Source organism: Sardina pilchardus, chromosome 20 (genome assembly GCF_963854185.1).
Source record: "Sardina pilchardus chromosome 20, fSarPil1.1, whole genome shotgun sequence".
Lineage (NCBI taxonomy): Eukaryota > Metazoa > Chordata > Actinopteri > Clupeiformes > Clupeidae > Sardina > Sardina pilchardus.
In genome coordinates, this window is record NC_085013.1 from 3190728 (window position 1) to 3204362 (window position 13635).

The 13635-nt window shown below is 40.1% G+C and overlaps 1 protein-coding gene across 2 annotated transcripts; it reads left to right on the forward strand.

The window, feature by feature from the left end:
- The first annotated feature begins 708 nt into the window (after positions 1-708).
- On the forward strand, positions 709-10736 carry LOC134067612 (uncharacterized). Of its 2 annotated transcripts, XM_062522971.1 has the most exons (6): positions 709-724; positions 4554-4657; positions 5815-6027; positions 6548-7624; positions 7829-7997; positions 10501-10736. In XM_062522971.1, exons 3-6 carry the CDS (start codon positions 5817-5819, stop codon positions 10634-10636), a joined length of 1593 nt encoding a protein of 530 aa, XP_062378955.1. In that variant the 5' UTR covers positions 709-724; positions 4554-4657; positions 5815-5816; the 3' UTR covers positions 10637-10736. The 2 variants fall into 2 exon arrangements, with proteins under 2 accessions (XP_062378955.1, XP_062378954.1); XM_062522970.1 differs by lacking the exon at positions 709-724 and having other exon boundaries at positions 4440-4657.
- The last annotated feature ends 2899 nt before the right edge of the window (positions 10737-13635 follow it).

Genomic DNA, 13635 nt, shown 5'->3' on the forward strand with positions numbered 1-13635 from the left:
TAAATGTCTTGATATGATGGTTTGTGTGTGTCTCTTGAGAACAAAAGAGCATTTTGAGGAGAAATTACATTGTTTTGAAGGTAAAATGTCATTTTGCAGGAGAATTGTGGAGTTTTGCCCATTGTGTATGTTGTTTTGGATTTGTGTGTAGAGTTCTGAGAATATGAGGCATGTTTTCAGAAAATGTGTGTTAACAATCGAGAAAAACTGTAATGGCACACCACTATTTTGAGAAACAAATGAATAAATCCTAAAATGGAAATATTTTTACACTTGTACCAACATTTTGGCACCCCTTATGAACAAAGTTTTACTAAACTTTATTTCCATTTCTGTTCAACAACTTAAGTTAATCAGTTTGAAGCAGTAGGCCTAAGTGGGCTATGACTTCATGTTTCACTAAGGTATCAAAATAGTGTGACACTGAGGTCAAAGGTGGCCCAAAGGGAGCCAGATTTTAATGAGTGGAAGGGTAGGGCCTACGCTACAAATGAAACGTCTGCTTGCTTGAAAATACCCATATTTATTATTGAAAACCTTATTAAACATTATTTGATTAAAACAACTATTCAAAACAACTGGAACATGTGAAACGGAGACGGTAAAAATCAAGACATTTTGAGAGACATGCGCATGCGCGGCGCAGCGTACCACGAGGCCACTTGAAGATAGATGAGAGACGTTGAGAAAAGCAAGCATCTTGGACAAGACCAGATCGAAGAAGGTAATATACATATATTTATTTTACATTTTCTCAATTCTACCTCACTGTGCTTCATTTCCTTCATGTAGTGACTACATAATTGCTTTGTCTGTTGTGTCTATTTGTCGGGCTAATCAGGCAGATTATTATGTTTTCGCTCATTAGCTAGCTAACCCCACGTTGTGCAGCGGTAGGCTATTGTGATGTTCCATTACAGTTTTTCACAGTTGCTCGAACACTAAACCCCATTCTCTGAATCAAATTCTCAAATGCCTGAACACATTTGTTAAATTACTCCCTTTTTTGGCAAAACCATAGACTACTTTCACCCACTTTCACCCATTTTACCAAACTCATTAACCCTTTTTGCAAAACTGTGAACACATTGTGCATTCTGATGCACTTCTTAATTATATTGATAACCAAACAACGCAGAAGTTGAACACAATTAGTGCACAGTTGTCTCCATTTGAACACTACCACTCAAAATTGATAACACTTCTGTCTAATGATGTGACAACCAATATAAGTCAGTTCAGAGTTGACAGAGACGCAGGGGACAACAAGTGTGTGTTACAGTAGAAGTGGGGTACAAGGAAGAGGAGGGTGCAGGTAGGAGGAAGAGGATGAAGAGAAAGAGAGAGTCCCAAGAGTTGCAATACTGTAAATGATGATATTTGCGCAACAATCATTGACCATGTTCTGGTTCATGGAATGCCAATGAGAGAAGCAGGACTTCATGGTCCAACCCAACATCAGTGGTTTCTCTGTGGCGTCAATAATCCAAAGATTCAGACTACAGAAGAGAAATAGCGTAAATGTCCATTATCATACAGTACAGTAATCACTGAACATCCACTGTTACACACATACTACCCTTTGAGCTCAACTCTGAGTGAGTGTGAGTGAAAGAGCTGAGTTATCAGTATGTCCAAGTAAGTCTAAATTTAGGCACAATACAATATTACAGTATTGCATACTTACAGTATCAGAGTCTGTGGCATCACAGTACAAATCATATTCAGTACAGTATTGGCCTGTCTTTCTGTCCACTTACAAAACTATTGATTTATACTGTATATAGGCTAGAGGATATGAGTAGAGAGTGATATAAGTCCTTATTCTTTATTTTCATTGTGATATTTTATTTTTCAAATTAGAATGAATACAATTCCTCCAGGAGCCATAAACCCTGCCCTGAAAACTGTGTCTTCCATTGTTTGGTGTATTGTCTTATCACTGCTCTGCAGGAGTGTAATTTAGCCTGATGTGTTCAATGATTTGAGACCATTAGTTAGTTTTGAGCAAAGTTAAAAGTGTTTTGAGGTGATTGTTCAGTTTTGCAACAAGATTGAAGGGTTTCGAGAATGTAGTTTGATAAATGAGTTTTGTGTTCACAGTTCTGAGAAAAAGGGAAAGAGTTCTGAAAAAGGTGTTCTAGCAATTGTGAAAAACTGTAACGTGTTCGTGCTGCAGCGCTATCAAATAATTCCACCATCTCTCATGTCGTGAAGTTTAGATATTCAAATAGTTTATTTCGAGTTGTTTCCCGTGGTTCTGGGAAAACGTATTGCCCCCTATCTCATTCAGGCTACGGTTGTCCTTAGGGTTTTGAATCATTTTAAGCTAGCGGTGTTTTCCAAGGTAAAGCGCGACTTTTAATCAGCAGCTGGAAGTTTGCGCCTTTTTTCTCCCTCAGTGGCAGTGCTCACTTACTGTTAGTTGTGCTAGCTAGCTACTCTGTCCGGGTGGTTGTACGAGAGCACTACGTTTGGGCGAGGAACACATTTTATTTGATATAGAGTTGTTGGAAACACAGTTTTTCTTTTCTTTTTAGGTTAGTTGAAGTTAAATTGCTGTAATTCTAGTTGTTGCCATGTATGTATGTCACGGTTCATGGTGCAGCTCAACAGTATTGTGTTGCCCTCAAAGTTAAATGTAGCTTGAATGTTGAAATGTCATTTCTTTGGAAAGTTGGTGTAGACATTGATAAGTTTGTTCATTGCATTCGTAATCGTTAAGATGAACCACATTGCTAATTCTCCCTCGCTTTTCTGAATACTGGGTGTGGCGTAGTCTTGTACAACCTATCATATGCCAGCATTGTTTTTCGAAAGTATCCAGGTAACGGTTGACTGTTAACTAGAATAATTGTGCCTTTTTTCTGTTCAGAGGAAGGGCTCGCTCACTTAGTTTAGGTAGTGCTGCTCTGTACGAATTGTTGTATTGATCGTCCTGCTTTGGCGAGGAAAACTTTTAATTTGAAAGCTATTTTTTTGCTACTCTTTTTTTGGTTGAAGTTTCCTACATATCGGTTATCTTATCAGGTGCATAGCAACAGTTTTTTTTATTGTCCTCACAGTTAAGTTAAATGTAGCTTGAAATGTTCAATTGCAATTTCTGTGGAAAGTCAGTGAAGACATTCAGAGGTTATGTTCTTCATTGCAAACTTCATCGGAATGAACCACATTGTTTATTCAAGTGTTGTGGTGCCGACTGTGGAAGGACATTTTTCAGATATGGAGCATTTAAGGCTCATTTTTACCGCAGGCATAACGTACCCGCTGCCCATGTTTCTGTTGGGGCCGTTGTTAATACGTACAGATGCCCAGCTGCTTTGTGTGAACACCATTGTCAAGAGATCAAGGATCTGTTAACACACTTGAAGGAACATATTGCTGAAGGACGTGCAGTAGGTTGTCCAGTGACTGGATGCACAGGTGTTTTCAATATCAGATCTTCATTTACATCTCACATGTCACGGAAACACAGAGATCTTTCAGATGGCAGTATCAGTGACTTATACAGAGAATCTGCATGTCAGTCATCAGTTGCAACTGCTGCAACAGCTGCAACTGAATCAGATAGCTTTAGCCCTCAAGTGAATGAGGGAGGCACAGATGAAGGTGATCTGGATATAGCAGACAATTTCAGTGATCTTTTTCTCAGAAATGTCAGTTTGTTTTACATGAAATTACAGGGACAGTTTCTGTTACCTGCTTCGACCATTCAGAATATTGTTGAGGAGATGCAAAACATTCATGACTTAGGTCAGACATATACCTTGAGTAAACTTAGTTCATTGCTAAAAAATGACACACTATTGTCAGATGAGGACATCACCAAAGTTTGTGAGTCTGTCAGAGGTTTCGATCTGTTTTCTACATGTCATACAGGGCCGATGCGAACAGCATACTCAAGAACTCAGACTTTCAAAAAAATGTTCAACTTTGTTGAGCCTAAGAAATTGTTTTTAGGAAGAGATGAGAATCGGAGAGACAGGTTTGCCTATTATGTTCCAGTGAGGGAGACTTTGAAATGTTTGTTAGAGTCTGATCTATGGCTGAGTCGTGTATCAGGAGCACACTCGACTGAGACTTCTGCGGATGTTCTAAGCGACATTAGTGATGGTCAAATATTTAAACACAAAGATTTTTTTATGCAAAACCCGTCCTGTCTAAAGTTAGTTCTATACCAGGATGCCTTTGAAGTTGCTAATCCTCTAGGCTCTGCAAAGACCAAACATAAAATATTAGCTGTTTATGTTTCTGTTGCTAATCTGCCACTTCATGTACGGTCTGACACAGACCACATGTCACTCGTTTTATTGTGCAGAGAGAAAGACTTCAAAGAATTTGGGCATGCTAAGGTGTTCTCTGAATTACTAGGCGACTTGAAGGAATTGGAAGAGAATGGGATAGTGACATCGCATCAAACGGTAGTCAGAGGGACCCTGTATTGCATTGCTGGCGATAATTTGGGCTCGCATTGCATTGGTGGTTTTTCGGAAAATTTCAGTACTTCACAATATTTTTGTCGCTACTGTCTCATAACTCGATCTGAATTTCAGGGTGATGATCCAAACCTGTGTGGACCAGAGCGCACTGTTGAGAAGTACGATTCTGCCATTGATCGCCTCCAGACTGAAGATACATCAGAAGGATTGAAGTTCAGGTCAGTTTTCAACTCTTTAAATTACTTTCATGTTTGTCAGCCAGGTCTGCCACCTTGTCTAGGCCATGACATCTTTGAGGGCATTTTGTCTTATGATGTTGCACTGTGTCTTAAGTATTTTGTTAAGACAAAGAAATGGTTCACTTATTCCACTCTGAATCGGCGCATTAATCAGTTCAAATACTGTGGATCTGATGCTTCTACGAAGCCATGTGCAGTCAGGCCCCTAGCAAAGAAACTGTCAGGACAGGCCATACAGAACTGGAATTTTCTGAGGCTGCTGCCTCTTTTGATTGGTGACAGAGTGAAAGACACAGCTGATGATGTTTGGCAGTTGATTCTGCAGCTAAAAGACATTGTGGACATGGTATGCGCTCAGAAAATCTCTGTGCCTCAGGTTGCATTTCTGGATGTTCTTATTCAAGAATATTTAGAGTCAAGAAAAGCTCTGTTCCCAAACACTAAGTTGAAACCCAAGCATCATTATTTACGCCATTATCCGGCACTCATTCTGAAATTTGGCCCCTTGATCAGACTCTGGACAATGAGATTCGAGAGCAAGCACAGTTATTTTAAGACATGTGCAAGGAATTTAAAGAATTTCAAAAACCTCTGCTTTACTCTCTCTGAACGACATCAAATGCTGCAGGCTTACCTCTCAGCAGGATCACTTGGCCAAGTTGTCCTGCAAGTTAAAGACAGTTCCCCATTTTACCTGGCACTCTACAGTCAAGCCATTCAAAATGCAGTCAGACAATGTGGCTTCACTGATGTTATCACAAAGGTCACAGTAGAAATGTCTTATAAGGGAACATTGTACAAAAAAGGACAATTCCTTGTGACTGGTAATACGGATAATGTGGAGTTTGGTGAACTAGTGCTTATTTTGATCAAAAATGACACTATTCATTTTCTTTTGTCAGTGTACACTGCCGAGTTCTTGGCTCATTTCCATATGTACTCTGTTAGAAAGGACAATGAAAAGATGCAGTGTCTGAACATTAGTGACTTAACTGATTTCTATCCGTTGCCATCTTACCAGAAGGATGGATATCAGTTGGTTCCATTGAAACACAGTGTGCTGTCACAATAATGCATGCCTTTCTATTGCCCGTCATTCTGGTGTAAACTGAACTTTATTACTTTTTCATTCTTAGAAATGGCTGATTCAGATCAAAACAGCATAAGAAGTTCCATTTCTAAGGTGTTGCCAGACCTCCCAGACCCAATTCTGGACCTTGTGGAGGAGACCCTACAGTCATTGGGGGTTGAGACCACAGAGGATTTTCACTTTTTACAGGAGGCTGATCTTGCATCTGTTCTACGACCAATACAAGCGAGAAGATTGGTTGCTGCATGGAAACTAACCAGTAAGTACAAATCAACAGAATTTACTTTAGCATATACCAAGGATTACCATTGGTCTTGAATACCAATCATTGTTTTTCATGCTCTGATGGGGGGAAAAAAAGAAAATGTTGAAAAGCGAACACTGATTTTTGATAATTTCCCCCGATCTGTCTTATCCTGGAAATGTGTGTCTCTTGATCATGTACCACCTCTAAAATCAGATAACCCTGCTTGCGGGATGAATCTAATGCCTTGTGTCAATAACGCTGGTGACTTTGGATAGATTCCTTTACTTCACATACTGTCATTTCAAAATCTGTATCTCTGCGGCTAAACCACAAATTACATTTCAGTCATCTTCCATCATATTCTCGCTAGAACAGTGCGCAGATTCTATAATACATCTTTAGATCGATTTAGGCAGAATATTTTGATATTTGATTTGTTTAATACTTGATTTGCAATTATCAAATGAACTACTGCTACACAGACCACGAATCAGTTTAAAATGTCTTTAATTTCATTATTTTTGTTTTACAGTTCAGAGCCCTGAAACCCACAGCCAGTCAGCCATCAGTCCTTCCGTTTCACCTTTCACCTCTCCTACCTCCACTCGCTCCTCACACTCCCCTTGCCCCTCACCCAGCAATCGGATTAGAACTGCAGATTGGGTTGACAGCTTTCAGATTCCATGGGCAAAATTTCCTGAAGACTTGATGCAGTGCTTGGAGAGAGGGAAAAGGCCAAGTCCACGTTTACGGCGAGAAATGATTCGGATTATTGTCTCTGCAATGATGAATGCTTGCACATCTCCAAGTAAACTAGAGTCTACAGAAGTTGCCAAAAGAATAGTTGCCAAGTATCCACAGTCCCTGAAAGACGTCATAGAAGGTGAGGTAGTGGGAGCTGGATATCACTCACTTGTCAAACAGCTACAAGCCCGTATTGACAACGTGAAGCGGTCCTCAACACCACGGATAAAGAGGCGCAAACGAGAATCCGGTGACTCCGACACAGATGAAATCCCAGCTGAGCAGAGGGCGGTTGTTCAGGACACATATGGCTGCATTAAGTGGAATATGAAGTTCATGCCAGTCAGTGAGACATTGGAAAGCCAACAGGAAAAGAGGGATAAAATGAAGATGCTTCATGAACAGCGTACCTTCAGTCCAGAAGAGGTCAAAGCTCTCATGGGGTGCACATACTACTCCCAACGCAAAGCAATAAATACAGGAACAGATCTCCAAAGCCTGACGGAGGAATGGCCTTTTTTGTTTGAAGAAATAGGGATGACCGTCCATTTCCTAGAGCTCACAGGATTACAACTTAAAGAGACCTTTCTCAATAGTGTAGAAAAAAAGGGAAAACGCCTTTTGAACTTCATGACAACCGCTTGTGCAGACAAGAGCAAACGCGTCTTTGAGACCGCAACAAAGCTGAAATTTCAGAGAGGACCGTTGGAGGGCAGCTCCGATGACATCAAGGATATGGTGTTTCTTCTTCTCTCATACTTCAACGAAAAAGAGGGGAACCTCTTCTACTACATCGAGGAGACATGCCTGGCAAACGAAGTACTCGTGGAAAACTTGCCTGTGACACCTTGCATCATTGTATGTGGTAAGTATTCTGGTTTATTGAAGGGGCCTGTATGGTCATGTTATATAAATGCATGTCAAATTTAAAAATACTAGGTGTGATTCATCCCCAGTTATATTTTGTATCCTTCATGTTATGTGATTCACTACAATACTGTCTGATATGTTCAAAACATTTTGTATTTGCACTACGGCATTTTAATAGCTGGTGTGCTATTCTTTGCAGGAACCTCCTGCTATGCTGCAAGGCTGTTCATGCTCAGCATAGACGGCAAGATCGTGAATGACCAAATCTCCAACTTCATTACTGCCATCTGCCTGATGTTTGGAAGCTACTTCTGCCTGAATATCCACTATCCAGTAGACCTGGGTTCCACTCTTGAGCTCCTTCAGAGGTAAGAACTGTGTGTCAGGTTTTTTTTTTTTTTTAAAGGAACACTTCACCGTTTTTTTTTTTTTCATATTAAACTACATTATTCCCTTAAAGGAGAATTCCGGTGTGAAATTGAGCTTAACTGTACCGAAACATGTTAAGGTGTACTCACACGTGTTTTAGACGGACCTTCGCTCACCCCCCAGCATTCCGAACTCCGCCGTTTTCAGCCTAGCTTGCAGTAGGCTTGAATCTATTAGATTGGGCATCACGTAGCCTATGCAGCTAAATCGCTATTTTTAAACCATTAAAACGGTTCCAAGTAACTCCACACTGCATTGGTATACTTCTGAGGGTCCTGATATTTAAAACGAGATACTGAGAACTTTGGAAATGCACAGGAAGTTTATTGAAAAAAAGACTGTTTACAAGCAGTACCTTCATAGAATCTCTCCACTGGGCGCCATCTTGTAATCAAGTCACGATAAACCGACTGACGAGCACGAACGAACAGGAAGGACAGGGGAACATATTGCAAAAGTAATTTCATAGGAAATATATAGTTATACTGTCTACATGAGCATGATTAGTAACAAAGCTCAAAATGTTTGCAATATGTCCCCCTGTCTTTCCTGTTCGTTTGTGCTCGTCAGTCGACTTATCGCGACATCACCACAAGATGGCGCCCAGCGGAGAGATTCTATGAAGGCACTGCTTGAATAAACAGTCTTTTTTTAATAAACTTCCTGTGCACTTCCAAAGTTCTAAGTATCTCGTTTTAAATGTCAGGACCCTCAGAAGTCTATCAATGCAGTGTGGAATTACTTGGAACCTTTTTAATGGTTTAAAAATAGCGATTTAGCTGCATAGGCTACGTGATGCCCAATCTAATAGATTCAAGCCTACTGCAAGCTAGGCTGAAAACGGCGGAGTTCGGAATGCTGGGGGGTGAGCGAAGGTCCGTCTAAAACACGTGTGAGTACACCTTAACATGTTTCGATACAGTTAAGCTCAATTTCAAACCGGAATTCTCCTTTAAAGGGATATTCCGCCATTTTTGGAAATACGCTCATTTTCCACCTCCCCTCGAGCAAAACAATCGATATTTACCTTGTTCCCGTTCATCCAGCCATTCTATGAGTCTGGCGATACAACTTTTAGCTTCAGCCTAGCATAGATCATTGAATCGGATTTGACCATTAGCTTCTCGCCTGCTAGCTTCATGTTTAAAAGTGACTAAGATTTCTGGTAATTTTCCCATTTAAAACGTGTCTCCTCAAGTTAGAAAGTGCAATAAGACCAACTGAAAATGAAACCTGGTGTTTTTCTAGGCTGATTTGACATGGAACTACACTCATCTGGCGTAATAATCAAGGCAACTTTGCAAACTACTGGCACTACTACTGCTTGTTGTCTATGGGGACTATTTTCAGATGTTGCGTACGATATCACTGTGCCTATGGTATGTTTGCAAGTTGCCTTGATTATTACGCCAGATGAGAGTGTAGTTCCATGTCAAGTCAGCCTAGAAAAACGCCAGGTTTCATTTTCAGTTGGTCTTATTGCACTTTCTAACTTGAGAGGAGACACGTTTTAAATGGGAAAATTACCAGAAATCTTAGTCACTTTTAAACATGAAGCTAGCAGGCGAAAAGCTAATGGTCTAATCCGATTCAATGATCTATGCTAGGCTGAAGCTAAAAGTTGTATCGCCAGACTCACAGAATGGCTGGATGAACGGGAACAAGGTAAATAACGATTGTTTTGCTCGAGGGGAGGTGGAAAATGAGCGTATTTCCAAAAATGGCAGAATATCCCTTTAACTAAGACGAGTTGATACATACCTCTCATGTTTCAATGCGTGCGTGCACTCACTGGCTCTGGTGCGCGGCACAACTTTGATAGCACTTAGCTAGCTCAATGCATTCATTAGGATCCAAACAGAGATGATGTTAGAAGCGACCAAACACCTCCATGTTTTCCTATTAAAATACAGTTACACGAGTAGTCACACGACCAAGTATGGTGAGACAAAATAAAACGTGGTGCATTTCTATGCAGGTAAGAGGGATAACTATATTGTGTGGCGCAGTAATATCCTCACTGTTGCACTTTCAGTTTCACTTTGGAGTGAGGATATTACTGCGCAGAGTCTCAGTGCTCCCAATGTTATTCCACCACACAATATAGTTATCCCTCTTACCTGCTTAGAAATGCACCACGTTTTATTTTGTCTCACCATACTTGGTCGTGTGACTACTTGTGTAACTGTAGAAAACATGGAGGTGTTTGGTCGCTTCTAACATCATCTCTGTTTGGATCCTAGTGAATGCATTTAGCTAGCTAAGTGCTATCAAAGTTGCGCCGCGCGACAGCCAGTGAGTGCACGCATTGAAACGTGAGAGGTATGTATCAACTCGTATTAATTGAGCGAATAACATAGTTTAATATGAAAAAACAGTGAAGTGTTCCTTTAACATGTTTAGAACAAATCGCGATTTTAATTTAAATTGTTGTTTTCACAGGTGTTTCTTCAACATCAATCCTGAGAGGGGCACAAAAGTCGAAACAAAGAAGAATAAGAAGCAGCTGTCAGTAAACCCAAGAGTCCTCACCTTCATCGCTGACCTCGCTGATCATGAATGGAGAGAGACCAATTAAACTGTGAGATTTTGTACAAATAATTTTGTTAACACAATGCAACACTTTAGTTGCATATTTAGTTCAATTTAAGTTTAAGTGAGTTAAAAGTAAACTGACACTGTACATTTAAGTTTTTGATAATACATTTAAAAGGGTAAGTCCGTGTGTGCCAAATGTGTTAAAACCCCACCATATGTTTTAATGCCAAAACGTCAGGCTTTAAGTTGCTTATTTTTGTCATTCTCAGACGACAAAGTTTGATTGACTATTTCAGTTTGTGTGTTTGTGATGCAAACAGTTTGTGATGCAAATGTAAGATCACTTTTCTGTAGACACTCTAGTCTAGTCTAGTCTTCAGGCTGTAACCAAGATTTAATAAAGAGGTATTAATATTAATTTGTGTGTTGTTGTATTCCTTTTGAAAATGTAGTAGCTGTAGGCCTAACGCCTACCAACTGTAATTTTCACTGTGTTCCACTGTATTTCATGCAGTGATATTCTGGCAACCACAGCTGCCGGTAATTTACTGTAGAATATCAAGCTTTGCAATGAAATACTGTTATGTATGATACAGTTGTGACATGTTTTATTACGGTAAAAGAATGTTATGGGGTTTACAGAATATCATTTGTTTTTCACAGTAATTTACCATAAACGGCTTCACATGATTGATGTTGTTTTAGCAGGAAATTACCATAGACAGGTTTACAGTATATTTGTTTTTAGTAGTATTTTACCTGAAAAGCAACTGTTTTAAACTGTGAAATTTACATCTTGGAATATAGCTTACCGTAATGTCCTTTACATTGTCACTGTATTTCTTACAGTGAAGTTCTGGCAACCACAGCTGCCGGTATTTTACCGTATATTTCACAGATTTTTTTTTACAGTGCAGGTGCTCCCGTTTATTGCATTCTTAGAAATTCTCTGCCATCTCTACATAGTTTTTGCCCTCAGGCAATTTGTCTCTCTCTCACTTTCTCTCTCTCTCCCTTTCTTTCTTTCTTTCTTTCTTTTTTTTCTTTTTGAGATATCATCTCAGTCTAGTGGGTTTGTCGTGAGGAAAATAATGCTCTTTTGTTCGAGTTGTCTTCACACTGATAGAGCATTTGCATTGGCGTTTAGATTAGATTTACTGCCCCCTCCCTACAGAGTCTATACAGTATATTCCAGTCTAACAGTTTCTTAATTGCAGTTTTTCTATAAACCTGCCCTACAGGCACGACAAGACCTCTGAATAATTTATACAAAGCATATCAGATGATTTACGAGGAGCTGTTCATTTTCATATTTAGAAGTGGGGGACTCCTTTTATTAACCTTTTTTTTTTTTGGCGAGACTGCCACAGAATGGTAATCAGGTGATGAGGTATGACTGATTGGCAACCATGACTTCCCACACGGACCGTACGATGAAGAAAGGCGTCTCACTTAAAACGTGGCCAGGTTAAATCATTCCAACAGTCTCTCTATATATCTTCTCATTTTTTCTCATAATTGTTAAGTGACGCATTCATAATTAGGCGTTCCTTGTCAGTCAAAGGCCTTGAATTTTTAACCACCTCTGTAAAACATAAGAGCTATTTAAATGCCCATAATCATTACCGCCTCGTTAGACTGACAAGTACCCAGGCGACCTCGCAGCTTGATGTCTGGCTATGCAAAAGAAACCTCCCACAGCTCTCTGGGACAAGATGCAGATGTGATGGTTCCATAACAAGGTTGTAGAATAGCGAGGAGTATGAGGATGCAGATTGATGGTAAACTTGCGTTTTTGTGCGACTTAATGAATATGGTAATATATGTTTGGCTTGTAATAACCACATAAATTGTATCCAAACCCATACAAAATGTACACTCTCTATTCATAGAACATATAAAAATATTTGTCGGTCCATTTTTTCTCGCCTGTAAGGGTTTGGTCAGACTTGGATTCTTTTTCTGACAAGAGAAGTTGTGTAGACCAAAAATGTGCCATGATTTTTGTTCCTTGTCTCTATTTTTGTGAAATGCAAAGTATCCGCTTGTGATTGGTCAGCTGTCAAAGAACAGCGTGACAGATCGTTTTTCTTCTAGAAGAACTTTCTTAACTTTAAAAACAGCTCTGAACTGTAGAAAAAGACGCCCGCGATCACGTTTTAAAAGACTGTTTTTGGTCTTGAAAACGGTTTAAAGGATCCCGGCAGCTGTGAGAAACGCATCTAGTCTGCATGTACCCTAAAACAGTAATTCTTATCATTCATGTCAGATACTCAAACATATGTTATCACACACACACACACAAACACACACACACACACACACACAAACACACACACACACTCATTCCTTTTCTCACACTCTGCCACTTACTGGCAGTGGATCTGGCAGTTGTCTCTTCGCCCACCCACACACACACACACACACACACACACACACACACACACACACACAGTCTCTTGGCACACATTCTCTCTTTTCCATCTCTCTCTCTCTCTCTCTCTCTCACACACACACACACACACACACACACATGCACACGCATACACTCTCTCTCTCTCTCTATCTGTCTCTCTCACACACACACACACACACATAGTGTACACACACACACACACACAAATAAAAAGACAGACACACTCACACACACTGCGAGCTCTTGAACAGTGACAGGAGGAGGCTCCAAGAGAGTAAACACGGTCATGGGGTATAAATAATATATCAGCGGTTTTGCCACAAGGTGAATGCGAACCTCCACTGAGTCGAACATAGAATGTGGTGCACCAGCAGTCCTTAAAACAAGCCATAACCGAGATTTAAAGACATGTTCCAATGAGAGATTACTAAGCCCCGGAAAGTATCTTATTGCAGAGCTGTGCCGAGACCGAAATGGATGAGATATGACAATGGGTAATTCCACAGGAGAGATGTCTGTGTTAAAAGCCAATTTAGGCCTTATAAGGACGTCTATTACTCATTTTCCCCTGCTGCTCAGGTGTATATCTGAAGGTTTTTAACATGGAGAGATGTTTTTGATGA